Source organism: Sorex fumeus, unplaced genomic scaffold (assembly GCF_029834395.1).
Source record: "Sorex fumeus unplaced genomic scaffold, SorFum_2.1 ptg000058l, whole genome shotgun sequence".
NCBI lineage: Eukaryota > Metazoa > Chordata > Mammalia > Eulipotyphla > Soricidae > Sorex > Sorex fumeus.
The window spans coordinates 20,670,849-20,694,406 of NW_026606115.1; the positions used below are offsets into that span (position 1 = coordinate 20,670,849).

General features: G+C 34.2%; 1 protein-coding gene across 1 annotated transcript in view; it reads right to left on the minus strand.

The window, feature by feature from the left end:
* Positions 1-6,937: 6,937 nt before the first annotated feature.
* IL1RAPL2 (interleukin 1 receptor accessory protein like 2) overlaps positions 6,938-23,558 on the minus strand; it is a 738,026-nt gene continuing 721,405 nt past the window's right edge. The window contains exons 9-10 of the mRNA XM_056125692.1: positions 21,165-21,335; positions 6,938-7,657 (exon numbers count right to left, since the gene is read on the minus strand). Of these exons, the coding sequence (XP_055981667.1) occupies positions 6,960-7,657; positions 21,165-21,335 (869 nt within the window). The 3' untranslated portion in view covers positions 6,938-6,959. The remainder of the gene's footprint in view (positions 7,658-21,164; positions 21,336-23,558) is intronic.

Here is a 23,558-nt window from a genome sequence, read left to right on the forward strand (position 1 = left end):
AGGCATAAAATACCATTTACTAATGAGAAGGGCAATGTTTTTGTTGGCAATGAGTCAGTATATAAAGTCTATATTTAGGAAGAAAAATCTATGTAGTTAGAAACAATGAATGACATTGGGTAGCTCCATAGAACTAAATTTTATGATTGAACGAGTGTTCTGAGGAAGAATGAACCACAAAGAAATCTCAGAAATTTTGATATACAACCAGATATATACATACAATTAGAAAATCCTAGATGTAGACACAACATGCAGAGATAATCTAATCTTGTTCTTTCTTTTAAAAATGATATAATTAATATTACTTGGCTGAAGAAAACAAATGAAAAAAACACTCTCATAATTTTAAGTGCTCTAATGGTTGAAGCTGTACATATGCTCCCAAATTCACTTGTCTAATTGACAAATGTGGCGAGAGTAGCTATTCTTTGACCAGTTCCTTTATGGGCACTTGGACTATAACAAGAAATAATAAATAGTTAACTATTTTCAGAAAAGCTTTATCTCTTCTATCATTTTCTGCTTCAGAAACTAAAGGCTCCTTTCATATTTTGTATTCTTTTTATTCATCTTCTAGTATTAAAACCTTGCCAAACTCTAATGCATCCTTATGTCAATTTAACTCCATTTATTCTTCGTCCTGAACACATAGTGAGGCTATTTTTCATATCCTCCCCAACTCACGATCCTTCTCCTTGCTTTGGTTGTGAGTATCATATTATGTCAACTTCTTTGTGTTTGGTTTGTTGGTATTATTGCTTGGGAACCACAGCCAGCATTGCTCTGGGTTTATTCCTGGCTCTGCACTAAGGGGTCACTGCTGGTGAGTTTAGGGGATCATATGTGGTACTGGGGATCAGATCCCAGTAGGCCACATGCAAAGCAAGCACCCTACTCATTGTACTCTAAGACTCTGTTGCCTTCTTTATTTTTGACCCATGAAATGGATGAGTTAAGAAGACTCTTTGGACTTAGAGGAAATCAAAGAAACATATTGAAAATAACTTGTCTCTGAATGGCTGTGCAGTGACACCTATTTTCCAAACTCTATAAAATACTTATTAGACCATTATGTGGTAATCAATATCTTTTTATTTTGCTAGCGTGCAGGAATATTGCGGCATTTACCTATACTAATAAAACATTTGTTATAAAATTGCCTTAGTAAGTTACAAGATGATGATTACTCTGCCTTTAAGTTTGGTGAAATATTTTCCTTTGATTTCAAGCCTTGCATGGTTTTCAAGTATTCGTTTCTTTTCACAGGTCTATACTGTTTACTTTCCCCACCACTCCAACACACTTCAATAAATCCCGCATTAATTTAAGTGTGCCTATTCCAATATTTCTCTTTTAAAACTGCTAAGAAACACCCCATTCTCCAGTTCTTAGAATCCTCTGATTATATAACTTTAACTTTCTTAAAACCATATGTTTTACACAAAATTGGAGACTGAAATTTAAAGATAATTGGAAGATAATATCTAAACTAACTAACCTCATTCTTTCTTTGAGAACTTGAATTTTATGTTTAGTGAGGTGAATATAATTATTTGTTCTAAATAAACTAATTTGTAATGGTAAATGATAACTTATCCTAACCATTTTCTTTCTTACAACATTTGTGAGGTTCTCCAATAGTCAATATACCTGCCATTGTGTTGCCTCTAATTTCATTCTTATAGTATGAAGTAATTTAATTGAAAACGTAAATTTAGTACTCTAAAAGTACCATTTTGATACCACTAACATTTTTAGTCTTTAGAGTCTTTATTGACATTTTTCCCTCCATTTTCCACTTTTTCACATAATTATAGCTTGCCTATCCTTCCTCCTCACACTTCAAAGAATTCCCATGGGTTTAAAGTGTGCCTGTCATGGTGGCAGATGAAGGTGGTTTGGGGAGGTGGAGGGATAGGAGGGGCAGTAGGAAGCATGGGAACACTGCTGAAGGAAAGTGAACACTGGAGGTGGGATTTGTGATAGAAGATTGTATGACTAAGACTCAACTATCAATAACTTTGTGAATATTTGATTAAATAAAAATTTTGGAAAAAGAATTTGCATGGGGTTGGAGTGATGGTAATACAGAGAACAGGGATGGTAGGGTGCTTGCCTAGTATGCTACAGACTCAGATTCCATCTACACACCCCATATGGTCCCTTAACCAGATAGAAGTGGGACTGATTACAGAGCCAGAATAAGCCCTGGGAACCACTGGGTATGGTCCAACTCATTTCTCCCTCCACAAATTATCCAGGTCACAACTTCCCATCTCTTAACTAAACTTATGTGTGAATTGTAACAAGTGCTCTTTGAATTGTCCTGTCACCAGTTTTTTGATTTATTTAGTTCCTCCTGTATCTGATACTAATATGAATGAAAGTACCCTCTCAGTCTTAATTCTTATTATACTTTCACATGGATTTCTGCTCTTGCTAGCCAAATATACTTGTTATCAGTTAAGTAGGACTTGCCTGTTTTCCCCCTTAATTTTCACACATACCGGCACTTGGAAGTCCTTTCTCCAACACTGTTTGCTCGTTTCCAAATTTATCTCATACCTGTTATTTACTTAGTTATTTACTCTACATATATAATGTAAACTTTCATACACTGAGGTGTATTTTTCAAATACTAATTTTGTCATGAAGTTGAGATGTAACTACTTGAAACCAGAGACCTCAGTTTTCAAAAACGTATTAGTATTATACTTTATTGGAAAGTATACAGTGGAAACTCAATACTCATGACTGACTTTAGTACTGTTTGTAGAAAGTATGGTTGAGTATCCTAGAAGTGATCAGAGGTAAGACAAATTTAGATGTGTGTAGGTGATTTTACAAGCTGTGACCTCAAAGTAAATAGAGAAACAAATGACTTTCTTAAATTGCCAATATTGATTTAAATTCTAAAAAATAATTTGCTATAAAATTATTTGAAGTAATTGAATACTGTTTATCAAACATCTCAATACAGTCATTAGAATACCTTAATGTTCAAATTTCTATCAAACTTTTTTACAAAAATGCCTGAATAATCAAGAAATTTGAGCCACGTTATTTTCAACATTATTTTTCCCCAAAAAATAACAACTTTTTGCATTCAAATTTAATTGAACGCTGTTGAAAAATTTTCTATTTTAGTTTCATTCTGGTTTTATCAATTCACTACATGACCTTAGGAATAAAAATAAGTAGTGTAAAGATTTATATATGCATTTTCAGGCTATTTCCCTTGGTCACTACTTGATTCTTTATAAAGTACTCAGTGAAAATAAACCAATTTATTTAAAAATAAAATACCAAATGGGAATCATTTTTTGAATTATGTAGTTCTGTCTTGTAAACCATTCAGATTTTCTTTTATATTCCTTTCCAGAACATCCTTCTTTTGCACCTATCAATTTTTCAGTGCGTTATAGAAATAAACAATAATTTTTAACTCACTTTCATGTCCTCTTGAACTCCTTAATAAAGTTATCTTTCAGTGAAGGAAGGATAAAACAATGGGTAGGGTACCTGACTTGGACATGGTCTACCTGGCTTAATCCACCAAATATAGACCCCTGAATCCCATAAGGAGTGATCTCTGAATATAGAGCCATAGGTAAGTACCGAACGCTGAGTGTGTCGTCAAAAGAAAAAATTTCCCTTTCATAACTGAACTGTTCTCACCTTATTGCACCCTACATCCCTTGTTAAAGCCCTAGAATGTTATCCCATAATTCTCAAACAAAATATCAATATTTCACTTAGGTTCAAAGCTTATTATAAGCATCCAAGTGTCTTTTTACACATTTTTAAAATTTATTTTTGTTTAATTTATTTTTATTTTGTGATTATTTTTAATTAAGAAACCCTGATTAACAAAGTTATTGATAGTTGAGTTTTAGACAAATAATATTCTAGCACCATTCTAAACATCAGTATCAACTTCTCTATCAGTGTTCCCAAGTGACAGACACTTCTTAAAGTTTGGTAGCTACACTTTGAATCTCATACCCTCAGTGTTGTTGACTCTGTGGTTTACTATATATCTACACCATCCCCCACCATTACTGGTATGTACATCTTTTTTAAAAAGAGAATTTTTGTACCAGGAGATAATACAGGGATTAAAGTGTTTGCCTTGAATGCGGCTGACCCTGGGATCACATATGTCCCCTGAGCAAGCCAGGAGTTATTCCTGAGCACAGAGCCAAGAGTAAGCCAGATATGACTGAGAGAGAGGAGGGTGGATAATTATTGAAAGAATAACATACTTATATCTAATTAAATTAAAGTCAGATGGAGGAAACAGCTCCCTACTTTTCAAACACTCTCTAGGTAGCTTTCATAAGTTTCAATAATTATATTGGAGCCCATAGATTACCAAACTGCTAGATTTTATGTTTACCAAATTGAAACTATTGTCTTTTTCAATATGTTTTCATTTATGTGTACTATAATTCTGAGTATTTATGTCATAATTACAACCATTTACATTTTAAGAATATTTCCAGTGATAATTGCATCAAATTTTTAAAGTATGTGTATCGATGACAGGTTGGTTAAATAAATTTTCTATGAATATATAGAAACTAGTTGCATGTGTACTTTTCTAAATATTTAATATTTATTTAAGAGAAAATTTTAGAAATAGATCTTTCCCAGTGTTAAATAACTAGAAGAATCCATAAGGTTCTAGACTAAATACTTATTATACCTGCATGGACTATATAATTAAAAGTATCAGATGAAGATCAAATTTTGAATTAACATCTAGAAATAAATTTTTATAGATAGTGTACACATTAGTTCCTGAAAATGGTAGAAAAGGTTTCTTGTCAAGTTCCCCAGCACAAGTGTGAATGCTCTGTTTTTGAGTACCTACTAGCAGTGAAAGGACACATTGTGGCCAGCCAACTCAAATTGCTACCCACGTTTAATCATTGTAAATAAAGGAAGCAGAGAGACCCATGTTATATTTTCAGAACTGGCATGCTCAATACAGAACTATTAGTTTAAAAATACCACTGAACATTCTATATGAATTAATCTAGACTTCTGTGAAAAGCAAAATAATAAAAAGTACAACTGGTCACTTAAACACATACTTCTCATTTCATGCAGGTTATTAACAGTAATTTTACATAGCATTAAAGAACAATGATCGTAGTACAACTTTTATAACACCTGGAAAACAGTTCAGAATAGATAAATTTCTATCTTGAAATACCTATTACAATTGTAGAAGCAAAATCACTTTTCTCAGTGGAAAAAATACATCTATATATCTATAAAACACCTATATACTAAGATTTTTCAAAGGAGGAACTAATTGTTCAAATGTGAAGTGAATATGTATCACTGCTCAGCATTTATATAATAAACAATGCATTTTCTGAGTAGCTAGATTAGAAAAGTAACAGAGAAACAAGTACTTTGAACAAAATCCTTGGATTTCAGGGAATCAGTCATGTAAATAGGAGCAGTAAGCAAATAGTCAAAAACATATTATCTAATTTTCTCTTATACATTTGATTTTCACAATTACAAGGACTGAAAAAATTATTCATCTTTTACACACTTTATATTTTTAATGCATATATTTGTCAAAAACTTAATTTAAGAATCATTTTCAAAGTATCAGAATAAGTCTTGATTAATGACTGACCCACAGAGGCATCTGGGTGTAGAAAATACCAAATTGCTTAATTGGAAAAAAACATAAAGCAGTAACTCACAAGAAATATTAGAATACAAACACAATCCTTACAGCTAATTCATATTATTTTAGGTTATTCACGGGTATATTCTAATATGGTACAGTCACAGTCACAATTTGATGGTGGAAAAGTTTAGTCTATCAAATATAATATTTGAAGAGCCAGGAATAGTGCTTTTGCAGGAGCCTTAAATGCATGGCCAAGCAGATAGTGTATATGTACATATTGGTTTCACAACTACATATCAGATGAGAAACACTAAATTACTGCTCTACAACTAATAAACTAGATTATTTTCACACTTCTTCTATGAATATTGTGATTTTACTTATTTTTTACTGCTAGCATATGCAGTCAATATTTATTTAAAGTCAAACTCCAGAGATGCTGGAAAAAATGTAGAAGGATGGTCCAATCTTGCTAAAAGATTGTAGCAGGTCATGATATCACTTGGGGAAAAATCCAAATGTAAATTTGTTAGCAATAACAATACGATATACCCCTAAAATATGTTTTAAGTGATCAAAACGTTTGAAATAGATACAGAGCTATAAAGAACTGTTCAAAATTATCCTAGAAGAACTAACAACCTATCTATTAATTTGCTTAAGAAATGCACATTGTTGACTTACCTAGAAGTTTGCCTACAGAGGATGTTTTTGCCTAAGAAAACCAGAAAATTTTGTTTTGAAGTGCTGATTTAGTCTAAAGAAGGTTTCCATTATGTTGAAGTTGTTCTAAATATGTTAATCACATTTTTCTTAATTAAGTTTCCTTTACAATATTCTAATTGAAGTGCTAATTCTTGATTTTCCATCTACTCCATAAAACTGCTCATTTCCCCCCTAAAATTAGTTTCAAAATTTTCAAGATCACTGAAAATATTTTGTTTCCCTATTTCAACTACTATATAGATATTGAATTATTCACAAATACTGGGCAACATAGCTCAGCTACTAAGCTTGCAGTCCAACTGGTGTCATAAAACTGGTAACTAAATAACAGAATTATTTATTTTTCTGTTCAGGAAGAAATCCAAACTGTATAATAATGTATAATATAAAAGCAGGAATTTGTCCCTACTTTTCTAGCTATGTAAACAAAGAATTAGAATACAAAATGCATTTTTGTGTTCTTTTCTTCAAATACTTTTTCAACACCTCAATGTTAGTAGGTGTACTTTATGCTTAGTATAGCAAAATTCTGCATGCTCACAGGGTTCTTCAGAAAATTTCATAGTTTTCACTACCAAATATCACTAGTGAAGCTTAGCTCTTTGGGTGATAAAGAGAGCAATGTATTGTTCCTATGAAATTCGTGGGTATCTTTCAGGGTGGCATTAAGGGGTACCTGTCCATTGAGTAGTGTAAGAGGCAGGTTACAATAGCTATGGTGGTTGCCTAAGGAAGGTACTTGCAAGGTGGTGGTTGGCATCTCATGTTTATAACTTCTGCAACAATGCCTCATTTGCATTGAATCTGAATGGTGGAAATCGGGGAGATCAGCTTGAGATGACACAAGAGAGGCTGAGGTACTGGTCATGGCAATAGAGGGTATAGGTTGGAGTTCACCAAAAAGTCCTTGTTCTGCAGAGTCAAGAACATGGCATCGAGAAAGCATTTCTTTTTTCCTTATGGGCATTTCATACACTAAGTGCTTCCAAAACTTAGAATTTAATTTGTTGCTTTTAGGTCCCTTCCACTTGATCATGGACAGAAGTTTGATGTTGCGCTTTAGTGATTCCACTTCCTGGTAATTCACCTTCCCTTTTAATTCTGTGCATTCAATCAAAATCACTTTGATTTCTCCACTGACTAGCATGTTATGGAGCCTGCTTTCCAACTCGAAAATACTCCATCCTCGTCTGAGAATATAGTCTGGAGTTAGCACGATAATAAGTCTTCTGCTTTGTTCAACACATCTTGTGAGATCTTCAATGTATGCTACAAATCATAGAAAGAGAGAAAAAGTAAAACAAAGACATTTTGTGTCTTCAAAGCATCACACTCTAGTACAGCAAAGATGTAGTTTTTCAATATGGCACATCACATCTTTAAATGTATTGAATATTTAGCAAACATTCTCAAATTAAAAAAAAACTGTAATCCTTATTTTTTCCAGCCCTAATCATTACTTTTATGTTCTATTGGATTATATAGACCACCCTTTTCAGAAGTTATGTGTACTTTGTTTCATCATTTAATTCAAAATAAGCATTCAAGCTAGTATTCTAAGTAAATAATCAGTTAATGGGTTAATGAAAAGATAAAGTGTGCCTCTTAATGAATCTGTGTTTTTGGTTGGTTTCCGATACCCTCACCACTACCTAGGATTTTGCAGTTCTTAACTACAAACACATAGAAGGGCTTATAGATATGAATACTCCAGAGTTAATTTTGATAGAGATGGTTGAATATCTTTTCTAGAGCCATAATTTTTGCTCCCAAATACAATCTGTTAATTTCAATCTTAGATTTTTCTCTTCAAACTTGGAGATAGGGAGTGGGGTTTGTGTACGGCTGTCTGTGTGTATATGTGTGTATGTGTGTTTTTGTGTGTTTATGTCCATTCATGAGTTGAGTTTGAACCAGTTGCTCTTTTTACAGAGGAAGAGTGAGAAGATTGAATCATAGGTGGATTTATTGGTGTGAAATGAACTGTAAAGGAGGAGAGGCCCACTCTTTGAGAAGTAAGTACACTTTGAGGAGCAATTCTGTGAGGTGAATATGTCATGTTGAGTTTTATGACTTCTCATGGCAGAAAAATACTCAACTAACTTTGGATTTGTTTATTCCACGGTACAATTCCTTTTTAGTTATGCTTTCTAAAGACTTATTCACCAAGAAGGGAAATACACATATGTGTTAACAAATGGAGACTTAGACACAGGTGCTGCAACAGAGAGCTGTTTTTACTAAGTATAGGCCATGTCTACCATACAGTGCCCTAGAGCAGAAGCAGTGCTTATAAAGAAGCATAGCAACATTTGTCACTGCAACTCTAGGCAAGGTTACAAACTGATTTCAAGGAGTCACATGCAGCCCAGTACAAGTCATTTGAAAGGAGAAACTTGTTTTACAGATGCATATTTTGCTGATTATCTCTCTTTTCCAGGTTTTATTTCCACCAATGGGCAGTAAGAAAACTTTCACAAGAGAAATTGATCAAGCTTTCTAAATATTCTATAGAAAAACAGTGTTTAAAAGATACATAGAATCACTCATTTAACAATTTGATGTTACTCCTGTTTTGAAATACATTTTAGGACTTTCTCATGCAGCAATTACAAGACTTATCAGAGATAATAAAGCAACTTCTATGTAAGGAAGGAATCTCTTAAGAATTTTAAGCACTTATTTTAGATATTATGTTTTTGGGTAAAAAAGGAAAACACCTCAGTATTGAAATCTGCAAAAAAAAAAAGTGAAAACAAAAACAAAATAAAGCAAAGCAAAAACACCGGATATATATCAAGAGGCAATTGTCACTCTATAATTATTATTTAGAGAACTGGTGAAACAGAATGACAGGAAAGGTAGAAAGTTTCAATAGAGTGGAAAAATATTATCCCAATGTATCAACAGCTCTGACTCTTCATTTTCTTCCTTTCTCTCTGCTCCCAAAAATAAAGAAGTTATGTGGGAAGCTTCATCATTAGAAGTTGAATCTGTAAGATACAGTAAAATAAACTATCATGCATCTTTCCCATTATTCTTTTCACCTTTTCTCCAAAACTAAATGCACCCAAACCCAAACCCAGAATCATGGTTTAAATGCAGGAGTCCACAAAAATACAGTTTTATAATGTAAGGGTGAGTTAGCATTTGACATTATAGAATAATTCCTTACAAAGTAATTTACCAGTGGGTTATTCTGAGTTTTATTCTTGCATTAGTAAGTACAATTTTTATTTGATTCTTAAAAATTGATTCTGTATAAACCTTGTGCCACAAAACTATATCTGTGCAAACAACACCTTCTTCATGTTGAATTGCAGTTAAATTTACTTTTGTATTTTACTTTTGAAATTAAAAATATTTCTATATATACCTCTATTTACTCAAAAGTTAAAAATGACAACTTAGTTGTTCACCATTGCAAAAGAAACCCAACATAAGTGTTATAATTAATTTGATTAATATTCCATGTGACTGTATTTTCTTTTCTAAATGGGGAAAATCCTGGGCTAATGGGTTTCTCCGCTACTAGTACAGTTCTAATTCTATTTACAGTCTATTATATTTTGACATTTGACAGGCAGAGTGCAACATTTGGGTTCTTGGGCTTCGTTGAGATTAATTAGACAGAATTTGTATTTGGCCTCTGAAGAAAAGCCTGTTAGAACAGGTCCCAATAAGCTCAGCTGCACAGGGTGTGGATATTTAAGGGAACCTTGGAGAGAGGGAGTGGTCCCTGTCTCTTGCATACTACACTGGGTGTGCTTATTCTGGCAAAGCCTAGTGGAGAGTCGGGGCAAGCATCCAGATAATTCCAGCTGAAAACCTGCTGTGGAAGAAAAAAAGGTCTGAATTATCCTGGTTTGCCCTATATATACATTAATCATATGCACTGGAGTCAGTCAGTCAGTACATCAAAATTTCCCTGGGTAGACATAGCCTAAATGTCCCAAAGAAAACATGAACCATTTGCTTGGGCCCTGGATTTTGTGTTCCATTTCACTTGGTGAAAAACCAAGTGGAAGTTTTCAGATGTGAAGCCCACATTTCACTTCTTAGGATGGTGATCAGTGGCCAGCAACCTCAATGTTTGAAAGCAGCTGGGGAGGTGCCGCAAAGAGCTGCCTGGCTCTAAGGAAAAGGAGAGATTGTACCCTAGTTTCCAGATTCTGGCATGCTCTATTTTTTTCTCTTTTATTAAAAAAAGTTTTTCCTCCTTATATTTCTTCTATCTACCAACTTCTTTCCCCTTTTTTATTTCCCCTTTTCCATCAGTCATCTGTCTTATCCTTTTGCCTTCCTCATTGCTTTTTTTTTTTTTTTTTGGTTCTGCATCTCTTGTTCTTCCCTTCCTGTCTCATCTGGCAACTTTTGACATTCACACTCCACCCCCAGGTTTATTTCCTGTCTTCTTATAGCTTTTCTTTTTTTTCCTTTGGGAAAAGCAAGAACCCAGACATCACAGAAAATGTAAGTAAATTAACAAGAGGACAAAGAGGTAGGTAGAGAAAATATTGTTTATCGCTAATCTTTACACAGGGAGTTGGTGTTTCTATGCACCAGGTGCTCCAAATAATTTTTCCTTGCTTTGGGGTGACGTGTATGCATCCATTGACTGTGAATTGAAACTTGATTGATTGGAACCATGTCCTGCTTTTGTATGGCTTTTGAGCTAAAATGATTTTAAAAATATTTAAGGGTTTGTGCAAAAAGAACAATGATGTAGCAGAGACCACACAGGAGCCACAAAGCCTAAAATATTTATTATCTGCACCTCTAGAGAGAAAATGTGCTGCTCATGTATTAGAAGCCAATCAGGATGCTTAAATTTGGAAAAGTTCCAAGTAAGCTAAGCAGAAACAGGTATTGAGTTAAAACATTGAGGAACCATAGCTCTTGTTGTTCATGACAAGCAATGCTGCTTGCTATAGCAGGACTGTGGTTTTGTGGGAGAAATTTTAGAAACCTGCAGAAACTGTTTTTTTTAAAGTTACTTACCACAAAGTGATAATAAAGAATTTTTTCAAGTTCCTAAATCCACAGCACCTATAAATGCTTGCTAAACTGTGCCTTGACTCATTCAGGAAAATTTAGGAACTGTATATCAGGAATCCTTTAAAAGATATTTTTTCCATGAAAAATATAAAATATACCTTAAATAAAATGTCATTATTTCTTTGTAAATTAAAATGTTTGATTTGAAGTAAATTATGGTGGCAGAAAAAAACTAAAGGGGGTTGTGTCTCATATCTTAATTTCTCTAGAAAAGATGTGAAACTATACCAGAGTTTAGCTTACATATAGTAAGCAAAACTAATTATATTAAAAATTATTTGTGATATCACAATTTGGAAAAGAAAAAATTCTCTTCAACATTGATTGTATAGTGTATTTAGTTTGGTATATGTTCATTTCTTTGTATTAAAATTCAAACTTCAGAAAGTATTTTCCTTTTTTCTGTTTTGGGAGTTTAAAGAAAAATATTCTGGAATAAAATACATTGACAACTGGCTCTACCTGGGATGAAAAGCTATCAGAAAAGTGGAGAAAGTTCATGTTGCAGTATCAGCATTTGTAGTAAATAAGGAAAATGATTACCTAATATTTAAAGAAAATGAAATTTAATGGGAAGTTCCTTTCAGGGACAGTTGTATAAATAAAATCCCAGTGAATTTAGGAAAGTAGGACCAGATCTAGAAAAGTGACTTGAAAATGGGTCATAATATTCTTAAGAAAGTCAAAAAATAAGTCCAAAAACAAAAGAAGCAAGACTGATAGCCTTGTGAAATGGTCTCTAATAGAATATTTGGATAGATACAGATGTAGATATAGATACATATATACATTTAGAGATACACATATAATTTAAATTTGGTCATGCTTGGTGGTGCTCAGGACTCACTTCTGGCAATGCTTGGGGGAACATATAGGGTTCTTGGAATAGAACCAGGGTTGACAGCATACAAGGCAAGTAAGTATCTTACATACTGTACTAGCTCTCTGGTTCCTTTATATACTTTTCTAAAAGAACTCAGTACTACCTTAAATCTGAGGCACTTTACCTAATACAGTTGTAAATAAATAACAAGGGAGAAAAATAATTCCTCTACATTCATGAATTTCCATTTGGCTTTATATAACTATTCACCATCTGACTAATCAAACTAATAAATTAACTATTTGAAAATTATTTTATTGACACTTGCACTTATTAGGAACAGTTAGCAACCTGAAAAAGTTAAAAGAAAACATTTAGCTTGTGAACAAGGGTACCATTTATTACTTTGCCCTGTTCAAGTAATAGTATTTGATATGCTTATACCTACAACTATATATATTAGGTTGATGAAGAATACATTTTAATTCTGCTGATGTTTTAATGTTAGATAATTGATATCAATAAAAAGTGATACTTATGAAACCTTTGGCTCACTATATAAAGACTTAAAACTAAGGAGCCAAACTCAGTGCTATAGTACAGGAGGTAGAGTGCTTGCTTGCATGTTACCTATCAGGGGTCAACCCCAAGCGGCAAGTATGATTACCTATTACATCCAGGATTGATCTTTTAGTATAAAACCAGAAGTAAGCTTCCAGCACTGCCACATGTGGCCCCAACAAATGTAAAAATGCTTTTGGTGGATGTTGTCTCCTAAGTGGTGCTCAGGAGGTAGAAAGCTCTAACTGCAATTCTCAAAGTTGGTGTGAGATTAGTACAAGGACCTTTGGATGTCATGATTCTCTAGCATTGCTCAGGGGCCTCTAGGGGTGCACCCATGAATAGGTGCCATAGGACCATAGGACCAATAGGACCAATAGCTATTATGTAGTGGACTGAGGTTGGCCGCATGGAGGGTATGTGCCATAATCCCTATGGAACCTCAAAACACTTTTTAAAAGGGTGGACAACATATTAAAATACTGGGAACAATCTGTGTTGGCAGAAATGTGATGAGAAGGGAACCCTCATCTACCGCTCATGGTAATTTTGTCTCGTTCAACCCATATGGAAAATAGTATGGCGAGTTCTCAGCAAATGTAGCTGCCTTATCATTCTTACTGGATTCCACTTTTGAATACCTACACTCAGGACAGAAAAATATTTACTCAAAAGGACATATGAACATTATTCATCACAGCACTTATTAAAATAGCAACAAATGGAATCAGTCTAGATGTCCAATGATAGATAAGTGGATCATGGAGATGTGATATTATCTATCTATCTATCTATCTATCTATCTATCTATATCTAAATTTAAAAGTAATACGGTGTATTTGTAAGGAACGATTAAATTATACAATTTACTGCAGTTTAAGTGGAAGATATCATGTTAAATGAAATAAGCCAGAAGCAGGAAAAACACAAAATGAATGAATTCAATTCTATGTGGTATTTAGAATAACTGGACAAGGGAATACCAAGGTGTAAAGGGGGTGCCTAGATCACCTCTGGTCCCAGAGTATAGGAAAAATAATTTTTAAAAATTTGAAGTATGAGGAAAGAAGAGAGTTTGGAAGCAATGAGAGCAGGGGTCAAGGGGCATTAGGTATGCCCATTGTGTAAAGGAATGGTATAGCGAAATATCCAAACCACAGAGCCAATACAATAGCACTTATATCATGAAATAAAACATTAGCAACAAAACTTAAAAGGTGCCTGTCAAGATGCAGGCTGAGTGTAGGGAATGGGGAAGGGAACCTAGGAACACTGGTGGAGGAAAGTTGACACTGGTTATGGGATAATTTCTGAAATAGTGTATGTCTAAAACTCAACTATATGAGTAATTTTGTATATCACAGTGTTTTAATAAACTAAAATAAAGTAAAACAAAATAAAATGGTGAACAATATGGTTCTCTACCTATAATTGGTGCGAAGAAACCAGAAAAATGGTATTGGTACCAAATAATATTGGAAAACTCATGTACCAAAGAAAAATGGTACGAATTACTATATACTTGGGGAGATTTAATAGAGCTTTGGAATAAATAGAGGCTTCCAATGAAGTACTTTACAATATATTCTTAACTGAAATACTTTATTTAGTGATGCAAAAGACTAATCTATTAAAATAATTAAACAAGTTAACAACTTGACTATCTTGGCTGATGTTGCTAAAGCTTTGGGGTCTCGATTTTCATGCTAGCAGATGGAAGATTTGGTCTTTGTTTTCTCTTCTGGATACCAAATCCACAACTTTTTTATTTAGATACATGTAATTGGATGTTTTTGGGCAGTGAGTTTTCAAATTGTGTATTATATTATTTGCCCCGTAATAATTACCCCTGACCCCTGCCTCCAAGACCTTGACCCGATAATTCAAAGCTAGTGTGCTGGGAAAAATTTCTAGACAGTTTTTTTCCTCAAGTGACTAGTGTAAGTCAATTAATTATGATTAATAGGTTAAGCAATAACTAATAGGGAATTTCTGAGACCTTGAGCACTACAGTCTTAAAGGAGGCTATATTTTTGTTATTATCTTTGTTTTGCTATTGTATTTAACTCATGGATAGTAGAGGAAGAATTCTAGTGAGAAAAATATTTTTGTTTCAAATTCTTCTATCTTCACCAATTCATTGAGAGTAAAAGTAAGTAATGGGACATACAGAGAGATTAATAAAATAGAGATAAAGTGGAGAGTAGCAATCAGTCTACAAAAGTTCCTTTCTCTCCTGTTTTTCCTCCCTTGACCTCAGGTCCTTGAAACTTACAGATATAATTTATTTCAGTCACTGAAATCTTAGAAAATATGAAACAAGACAAATTGTTACTTACATAGTGTTTTCTGTGGTTCCTAATATACCTAAGACATTTTAAAACCACTCTTCAACCTCACCCCCTCTTTTTAAGTGCCTGTTCTTTGTGTTACCAAAAGCATGCTAATCCTGATTGAAATCCTATACAATGATTTTAACTTTACCTCAAATTTGGGAGAAAACCCTCAGTCCATTATCCTCACTATGTTTCTGAGCATATTGGAAAATCGTCTTTCTCTTCATTCTAACACAAAGGTGATGATTTTCATATATAATTTATCCTATGTGAGCAAATCACACACAATGCGTTAAATTGTCCTGGTTATGCATGTCACTCTTGCCTCACACTTTTTAGGTCATAGTCAGATTGCTTGGAAAGGGATTTTATTACTCCCCAAGGACAATTTCCTTGAATGGTGTCCAATATATATGGCTATTAGAGGACTATTGGCAAAGAATACTTACATATCCATGTACAAAACTGTTTTTTGCATGCCTCACTTCAGAAGTGACTAGGGATCATCTGACACCAGATGTATTCTCCAGTCATTTGTCATTTTATTGTCAGCACAATCACATGGCTAGTACTAAGCACTAAAGAAGTAAGGTTAGTGAGAAAAGTCTAACAAATGCAATAATGTAATTAGACATTATATTTTCTACTTTGAATTATGAAAAAAGTCTTAGAGTTCTTGATTTAGGAAAACTCAAGAAAAATTCAACATGAAAGTAAATGGAAAGACAATTTAATAATTGAGGCCAAATTTGTGAATATAGTCAATACACATGTCTTGTAAGTATAAATATTTTATTTCATGCATGTATTTACTTGTATAATAATTCATAAGCAAATCAGAGAAATTATCATAATTTTGTATAACTAAAAGAGGAAATTGAGGTGAAATATTTTAAATATTTTTTCTCTTCAAAATACACTTGGACAACATAGATTTTTCTAAAGCTTTAATCAGAATTGCCTTAATTTATAATTTTCCGCTATTGTATATGTAGTTGTAAGTTCCTTGCTTGCTTTTTCTTAAATAAAAAGAAAACTACAGGATAGGACTTATTCTCCTTTTAGTCTTAGGATAATATTTTATTTGTCATATCAGTGGCCCTTAGTCCAATGTGTTAAACATGTACATGTTTAATATATAAATATATTAAGTTTTTAATTCTTTGTTGAAACACTGAGATAATAAGGGCTTTAGAGTCCAAATAGTACTCATCCAAAAATGTCCCCAATCTCAGGATCTCAATTGCACAGCTGGGTTCTGTTGGTCACATGTAAGCTTTAGAGCACATCTGTTCATTCCTCAAGGATCCACTAGGCCCCACGAACACAATGTGCTCTGTGTAGAATACTTTACACCACAAACCCCAGCAGCTGCAGGAGTGAGAAAAATCTCTGCTTCTCAAGTTTGTGTCTCTAGGCACTTTGAGTAGGGTGTTTTCTATCTGGCTTTCCTTTGGTTGCCTGTCACTTCTGACATTCAGACGCCTGTTGGCAAAAAAAAAATTCTTTTGCTATTCTCAGACAGATGTTTTTTGCCTGGGAAGAGACAAACCAAGCTTTTACTGGAAAGTAGGAATTCTTGCCATGTTCAGGCTGAAAACCTGAGATAACATAAGGAAGATCCTGGCCACAGGCTCATGATTTGAAAGGTAGGTTAATGCCAGAAAAATAATGTCCAGATATAGAGACTTTATAATTTTAGTAATTAAAAAAAGTTAAAGTCTTTTCAACTATGCTGGTTTATGATGTGACCATTGCTATAGTGAAGGAATATGGAATGTAGTAATGGTACACCTTGAAAAGTACATTTTTGTATTGAGTGTGATAGGGAGAGAGGAGAGGAGAAAAAGGGAGAGAGAAGAGAGAAGAGACACGTTTGGTAAGAGTGTTAAGAGAGAAAATAGAGGGAAATATTCATGTATTTTTTAAACTATTCATAGAAAAGTTTTGCATATTGATGAGTTTCAGTTGGAATAATATTAGAATTGTACAAAAGATACTGATAAGAAATAAAATTAAGGATATTAAATATGAATATGTTTAGGTCATAGACATCATTAGCTTATTTCATAGAAAAAGATCATTGTATATTAAGAATGTATATTATGGAGTCTGTTTTTAAATCCACAGAGGCCTTATTACTAGTTTTTGGAGGAAGGACTAGTCCTGGGTCAAGAAGTTTTAAATGAGATGTGTGGGATAAACACAGCTTATAATATTGTAACGAGTATCCCCCCATCCCCAGGAATGTGTCTATATTTGTATAGCATAACCTGTTAAATCTGTACCAATGGCTGCAAGTACAGACCACAGAAGATTCTTTAATAACACCTTTACACCAAGTCCAAAATGTTCTACTCTGCCATTCATGTGTAAATCAACTATATTATTCATATACTTCATCGACTTCCTGAATGCGTGCTAAAAATGCCAAGGAAAAACTCGTTAATCGTGACATGGTGACTGCTCAGCCAGCTCTGAAATGTTGATGGAAAAGAAAAATTGTCAAAGAGTCTTTTTAAGAATTTTTGCAGGGTACACTTGCAAATCAGAATTCAGAGAACATGAATTTCCTCGTCCAGGAAGGAAGAATTAAAATCAAACACCCTCCAGTGGTTGTATCTAAAAACTGCTTAGTTGTCCCAAATGGTCTACCTATGAATGGAGTCTTCCTATGCACTCTCAAGAAGTCATGATTCAAGTTTCTGCTTAACTTAAGAATTATTTCAAAATATTAAATAATATTCCATAAACTATAAAATCTTTGACTGATATCTATAGCTTCTGGGATATTTTTACGTTGCTTCTTTAAATGTAAAAGTATTCTTCATGACAACCAACTACCATCTCTTAGGCATTACGATATAGTCCTCAACTAAATTCTAGTAGTTTTGAGCAAAGGAAATGGCTTTTATTATTTCGCATACCCCATGGTCAAGAACAGTGATTTGCTAAAACAAATAATCAAATCCAATCAAGTTGGCTAAAAAAACTAGCATACTCAGTGAGGTACAAAACATGACCACGTCTTTGGTCAAATCAATATAGCAGGTAGACTCACTTGACATTTTAAGTCATATAAATAGGAGATGAATATTTTTCATAATTTTTGTCCATTATTTATCAATTTCTTTTAGGTGTTCTTTCCAGTATTAAAAAATTAAGTAGTATACTCTTTACCCTCTATTAAGGACTGAAACTATTCTTATGAATTATACATTTTTCTTTTTTTATCCACTCTTGGGATGGTCAGGGGTTACACCTGGCTGTAAACTCAGAACTTACTCCTGCTAGAGGTTGGGGAACAATATAGGATACCAGGGATTGAACCTGGGTCTTCCATGTGCAGGGAAGATCCAGTCTCTGTATTATTTTTCCTGAATTACATTTTTTTTCTGCTAGGAGTTTCCTTTTAGCATTAACACTAATCTTGTTAAAGAAAAGTATCTTTCAGATATGTCATGCAAAAACTGAGGCTCTGATTTCATTCTTACTAATTCCCATTGTCATAAGCAAATATGGCTCACATAGAGTCAAGAGGTAGCTATGAAGCAATCTATGAGTTCTAGTGGTATGCAAAATAACAATTGAGGTATGAGGATAAAAATGATACCGTCTCTGCTCTTGTAGAACTTACAATCTTTCTGACTATATAAGACATAAGAAGTGTAAAATGTAAAGGTAAAGGTAAAGGTAAAGGCACTCCCGTTGATCGTCGATTTTCTCGAGCGGGCCCAGTAACGTCTCCATTGGAGACTTTGTTGTTACTGTGTTTGGCATATCGAATACTCTCGGTAGCTTGCCGGGCTCTCCGAGAGGGGCGGAGGAATCGAACTCGGGTTGGCCATGTTGGCCGCTTGTAAGGCGAACGCCCTACCGCTGTGCTATCACTCCAGCCCCAGAAGGACAACATTTATAGGCAAACAAGTGAATGTACACAATATAGTCTAGGACTTGTGAAATTACCATTATCTTAGCACAGGGAGAGATACCAAGAAGGATACATAGTAATTGTAGAGATAGACAGTGTATATAATAGGGACTATTTTGTTAGAGTAGATAGTATGAGATCCTGGCAAGCTTCTGAGAGTATCTCACCCACACGGCAAAGCCTGGCAAGCTACCTGTGATGTATTCGATATGCCAAACACAGTAACAAGTCTCCAAGTCTCCACGTCTCCATGGAGACGTTACTGGGCCCGCTCGAGAAAAATTGATGAACAACGGGGAGGACAGTGACAGATAGTATGAGTAGGGGAAATAGGAGGAGACAATTTTACAAGATAAATAAGTTTTGACACAAGAGTATTGAAGTTTTTATATTTAGCAAAGGGTTATGGAATCTATAGTATAGAAAATGTTAAACAACATAAGCTTATTGGACAGGGGGATTACATGATCAAAGAGGCTGATAAATTTATGGGAGTAGAAATCTGAATGGAAAAACTAGAAATGTAAAGTGTAATCATCATAACAGTTTTTACTAGAATGACAGGTGTGAGAGTGGGATATAGTGTCTTGTACTCTGGATTGAGAGAGATATAGAAGACTAAAACATGACTGAGGTATTAACATGTCCCATTATGTTAGATACATGGGGAGGCCTATTGCCATGTTATTTTGGTCATGTTTGCATTTCTTCTTTTTATCCCTGGGTTTTGGGACTTCACCTGGCAGTGCTGAGCTACATGCACAGGGATCCCTCGTGGAGAACCATTTGGATATAGCGTGTCAGGGATGAACCCAAGTAAGCCCTGTGTAAGACATGTGCCCAAGTGCCATACTCAGTGTTTTCTGGCCCCAAGTTGACTATTTCAGGTTACTAACATAGGCATATATGCATACTAATTACAGAACTTTCATTTTTTTGTGATATTAAGCTCTGGAGAACAAAGATTGGATATTTTTACTTCCCTTACACTTTTTTTATTCTGAAAATGAACAAGAAATAGCAAATAGTACATCTTTTTACTTGAACCAGAATTTACTTTGAAACTCAGATACACTCTTCAATATGTTGAGCAATTTAAAGGCAGCATCAAGCCCACACTCTGGGGCGTAGTTCTCCAAGCCTGCTTGGATTGGGACTGGGGCCTCCTCCACCCAGATCCCCCATCTTCCAATATGTAGGCATTACACACCAACTGCCCCTGGTGCTGTGTAATCCCATCAAAGGCCAAGACGCAGAGACTATACAACTCTGCTCCTGGAAGCATGCAGCCACATTTGCAGCCACGCGACATCTTATTATCTAGTTTTTACTCTGGAGAACCTGGCAGGCTACCAAAAGTAGCCTGCCCATACATCAGAGTCTGGCAAACTCCCCGTGGCATATTCAATATGCCAAAAAAAAAAAAAAGAGTAACAATGATGGGTCTCATTCTCCTGAGCCTGATAGAGCCTCGAATGTGGCACTTTTTAAAATCTCAGGGCTAGGATGAAGGAGACATTACTGGGGCCTGCTCGAGGCAATCGATGAACAACAGAATGACAGTGATATAGTGATCAAGCCCACATTCAAAATTCTATAAGTACAAAGTGAAAGTGCAGTGAAATGGTTTCACGTACCTTTTTAAATGGATATTTTTCTAAAAATCTAGGAATGAGTAACAAGGCATACATTTGTAGTTATTAGAGACAATGATTATAGGTATAAGTAGAAACATAATGAACAAACTTTGGAACTGAAAGTATTAAAATGACTTTCAGTGATTTATAGAGGTTATTTTTAAAAGGTTTATTATTTTCTCAGAACACCAAGGCAATATATTGAGAATTACCACTGGGGTACAATTTTAAAATGATAACTAAAGTATAAGTGAGAGTAACTTTAAAAAGTTGTGTATGTGAAAGAACACAGAACTGGGGATAACGTTTAATTTAATAATATCTCTTTAAGAAAAAAACTGTCTAAATCTTTGACTTTATTCTTGAAGTATCTCTATAATTTCCTACCAGAAACCAAAAGGTTTTTTAATAAAAACTTGAAAGCACTTACTTCCACTTGGAATCAGGTCCCTTTCTGGGATGAAGAGTTTATATCCATAATGTTTTTCCAGGATGTCTGGCAGTATTTCAAGAGCAAATTGTTCTTCTTCAGGATTGTCACAGTCTAACGTATCTTGGTCCACTTTTGTGTAAGAAAGATAAGCATCATATTCTTTGTTGTCTTAAATAGAAAGAACAAGTAAACGTTATATGTATCAGCAGATTTTCCTTAAGAACAAAAATTTAGTTGCCTCTAGTATTAATGCTTTGTTAATTGGAAAAAATGACATGCTATAAGAAATATAGTGCGTATTATATAATCTAGCCACATGTCATGAAATGAAACTATAATACATTGAACAATCTATAGTTAGAATACAATATAAATATTTTTGATTTTTGGTAATCATACATATTTGTGATGTTCAGTGATGAATGAACGATTAGATCAGTGTGTTTGAATGCAGGACTAAATAGATTAAAGTCATGGATATGAACTCTTTCTGTGCCAGTTGGCTTGGCTATCATACTTGGTCACAGACTATACCTTGTTTGGACAAATATGTGCCTGTGATCCAAGAGGGGCTAAGCCAAATAGTGTGAAAGATCATAGTAATCCATTCTCATTTTTGCTAGCACTACTCACAGCATATGCCATACTTCCAGTTGGTTAGTGTTATCATTTTCCTATGTAAAAAGAAGTTCATTACCAAATATTAGATACAGAAGCTGGGTTTATGCAAGTTCATTACCTATTATTCTTGTTTAATCCATGACCAACTAATTAAATATGTTTCCAAAAGGAGATTTTGTTTAGAAATATGTATCCTCTGTTCAGAAATGTACATACTTCCTGTATTTACAAACTAGATTTTCACTGCAAAGTTTAGGTAAGAGTGTTAACTGCACTTTGAGAATGCATTTTTCATGTATTGGCTAAAACCCAATTTCACTTTGGTGAAAATGTCCATACATATATGTGTATTTATCGCCCCCCCAAATGTTAATGTGCACAGCTACTCAATGTAAACCCTGCAGGATTTGGAGAAAAACAATGTTGAAAACATTGGAAAAACCATATTGGTTTTTAAATTCACTAACTGTGATTAAAGGTTTAAAATCAGAAAACCTCCAGTAGAAAAATATTTAACAGATAATATAGTGAACATTTAATTTATATGTAACTCTCAGTACTTAATAAACCTATTACTTTCAAAAATTATTTTAAAAGTTTGGTGTTGATAGTATGATTTTTAAGCACAATATTTGCACTGAAAATAAACTGATTAAAATATAAACAAATATAATTTACAAATATGCTGTACCATTAATTATCTGGCTCTACCTAATGAAAGGGGAATAAATGGACATATAAAGATATATAAATACCATATAGTAGGAATGAATGCACCCCCCCACAAAGTTTTTTGAGAAAAATATATTGTTCTGTCTAATTCTAGTAAGGTTCTAATTCCAGTAAGGTTCTGATCACATCAATCCCAAATGAAAGGAACTCTGGTTATTTATGTTAAGATGGTGCCTGAAGCCTGGAAGGTTCTCTGGTGGAAAACACTCCCATATATATTGAGTTTAGGTTACTTGATTTTTTGGAAGCAGATGCACATGAAAGACTGTACTGGATAGTTGAGATCAGTTGGCTTACCAAGGGGCCATATTCTACTATTATGTATAAAATACCACTTGGAAGTGAGAATGTTCATAAGCAATGCTAATATAAGAACCTTCTGGTACGCCTAGCACCTCTGCCCCTATTCCAATCAAGTGCAGGATGCACCTGCAGGCTCTTGACTTTCTAAAGCTATAATTACTCACCTGGGATTTAGTGCTGTTGATGATACACAGCTGGAAGAATAAAATAGGCCAAAGTACAAACAGCTCCACTTGTATGAGCAGAATGTACTTCATTGTTTTTGGAGGATGGATGGTGTTACCACTCAAACTTCGTAATAGCAGATCTGCCCCGTATTTCATATGAATTTGATAAATTTACTATTACAGATATCTCTAAATTTAACTACCTAATAATTATTCAGCAATGATTTGTTGATATTTTTCTATGAGTGAGCCTGACTCATGTCTAATGGCAACCTGACCAGGACATCTGGACTCTCACACTATTTCTTGTCTAGACTATGACTTTTTGCCCCCTAATCATGCCTGAGCTCTCCTGTCTTTACTTGCTTCCCTTATATTCTTAATACAGTTTATGCTACAAAGACTTTCTTCCAAAAAATCTACCACTGTGTTTGCATACCCCAAATCACCGAATCACAAAGAACATGAATAATTTTGGTATGTGTTAACATCCCAAGGTGTCTAGACAATAATTTTCCTAACATTACAGAAGCACACCACTATTTGGAAAATGATTGCTTCTGGTTTC